We start from the raw sequence: 1848 nt of genomic DNA on the forward strand, positions 1-1848 counted from the left end.
GAATTGTCGCCAGTCGCGGAGTGACGCGGGTACGGCGTGTGCGTGCGGGTCGGCGAGTGTGTGCAAGTGTGCGTGTGGACGCGTGCATTCTCTTTGCGAACACAAGATACACCACACTCTAGCTGTCGCACTGACTGTGACTCACAGTCTGTGTGATGAACGCCCACGAACGCATGAGGTCTACCGATGCACAGTACATTCGCGCCACCAAGGACCGCGCGGCACGCACGCGCAGTTGCTGGCCTCGAGGCGCGGTTCCTTGCGCGGCATGCCCTGTGTGTGTCAGCGCTTCGTCTCGGAGCCGCTCGACTGTACGAGAGTCGGGCTCCGGCCCTCGGTGCCACGGCAGCGACGGCGCGCTCGGCGGAGCGCTGCGAGGCGGGTGGCGGTGCGGCGGCTGCTGCTGATGCTCCTGCCGCGCAGAGCCGTCGTGCCGGCGAGAGGTGGCACACAGCTCGAAGGCGGCGTCGGCGACCGCCGCGCTGGCTCTCTCTCCTCAGCAGACGCCGCTTCGCGTCTCGGCGGCGGCAGCTGCTTCGCCGCGAGAGCGAGGCGACGTACTCGCCTCCGCTCTCGCGGCAGCAGCAAGGAGCGAACGCGCTGGCAGAGCGCTGGGCTGGTCGAGGAAGGCGAACCCGAAGGTCTGTTTTTCCTTTTTTGTCTGAATCGCTTATCCGGGCTGATGAAATAACATCAACCGTTCTGACCTCACGTTACTTCAAAACCTGTAACGTCGACCAGGCACGAACGCAGCGACCAGGCGCGAACGCAGCGACCATCCGAGCGAATTCTTGCATTTTTGCTCCCGGCTAAGGGAGCAAGCAAGCCCACTCAACCCCAAGTACTCACCATTCTTACAGTGGTGTAGCTTGTGCAGAGGCTGCAGCCTCTGTTGGGGCGGAACGCGCGGGGTTTTCGGCGCGATGCCCTCGGCGAGTACACGCTACTGCTGTGCCGCACGCTCTCCTGCGCGCGCGTGACGTGTGGGACGCGTGCGCTGCGCTCAAACGTCGCGATTTGGCGATAGGCGCTCGAGCCGGCGCACAGCGGGCGGGTGCGCCGCGCAGGGGGGGTCGGAGGGGTGCGAGAGGGGGCGTGGGTCGGGCGCGCACCGGCTGGCTCCGGGAGCGGCCGTCACGTCGAGGAGTGGGGCTGTCGGCGGCTCGAGCGCCGAGGCGAGCCGCTCTGCTGCGCCGCCGACAGCCCCTCTTCCGAGCCGGCGCGTGGAGGCGAGCCGCGGCCGGTGTCGCTGGTGCGGGGGCGGCGAGGGTTCATCGGCCGGCAGCGAGAGCGACCGTCATGAATCGCGCCACCAAGACCGCGCGGCACGTACGCGCACTTGCCGGCCTCGAGGCGCGCTCTCCTTGCGCGGCATGCCCTGTGTGTGTCAGCGCTTCGCCTCGGAGCCGCTCGACTGTACGAGAGTCGGGCTCCGGCCCTCGGTACCACGGCAGCGACGGCGTGCTCCCTTCCGGCCGCGACAGGCGCGAGGCGGGTGGCGGTGCGGCGGCTGCTGATGCTGCTGCCGCGCAGAGCTGTCGTGCACCCGAGAAGTGGCACACAGCTCGAAGGCGGCGTCGGCGACCGCCGCGCTGGCTCTCTCTCCTCGGCAGACGCCGCGTCGCGTCTCGGCGGCGGCAGCTGCTTCGCCGCGAGAGTAGCGAGGCGACGCACGCGCCTCCGCTCTGCGGCAGCAGCCTCTAGCGAACGCGCCGGCATAGCGCCGGGCCGGGCGAGGGCGAGCCGAGAAACACGTTGTGACGGCCCTCGTGTGAATCGCTTATCCGGCGCTCGAGGAAATAACACGGTTCGGGCTTCAAGTTACTTCGAAACCTGTAACGGCGAAAG

The 1848-nt window shown here is 68.1% G+C and overlaps 1 protein-coding gene across 1 annotated transcript; it reads right to left on the reverse strand.

The window, feature by feature from the left end:
* Window positions 1-830: 830 nt before the first annotated feature.
* Window positions 831-1848, reverse strand: EMIHUDRAFT_374070 (Hypothetical protein; the record flags this gene model as incomplete). Its single annotated transcript, XM_005771415.1, has 1 exon — window positions 831-1848. A coding segment is annotated over one exon (246 nt), but the record flags the coding sequence as incomplete, so codon positions are not given.

This window comes from Emiliania huxleyi (assembly GCF_000372725.1).
Source record: "Emiliania huxleyi CCMP1516 unplaced genomic scaffold EMIHUscaffold_3857, whole genome shotgun sequence".
Taxonomy (NCBI): Eukaryota; Haptophyta; order Isochrysidales; family Noelaerhabdaceae; genus Emiliania; species Emiliania huxleyi.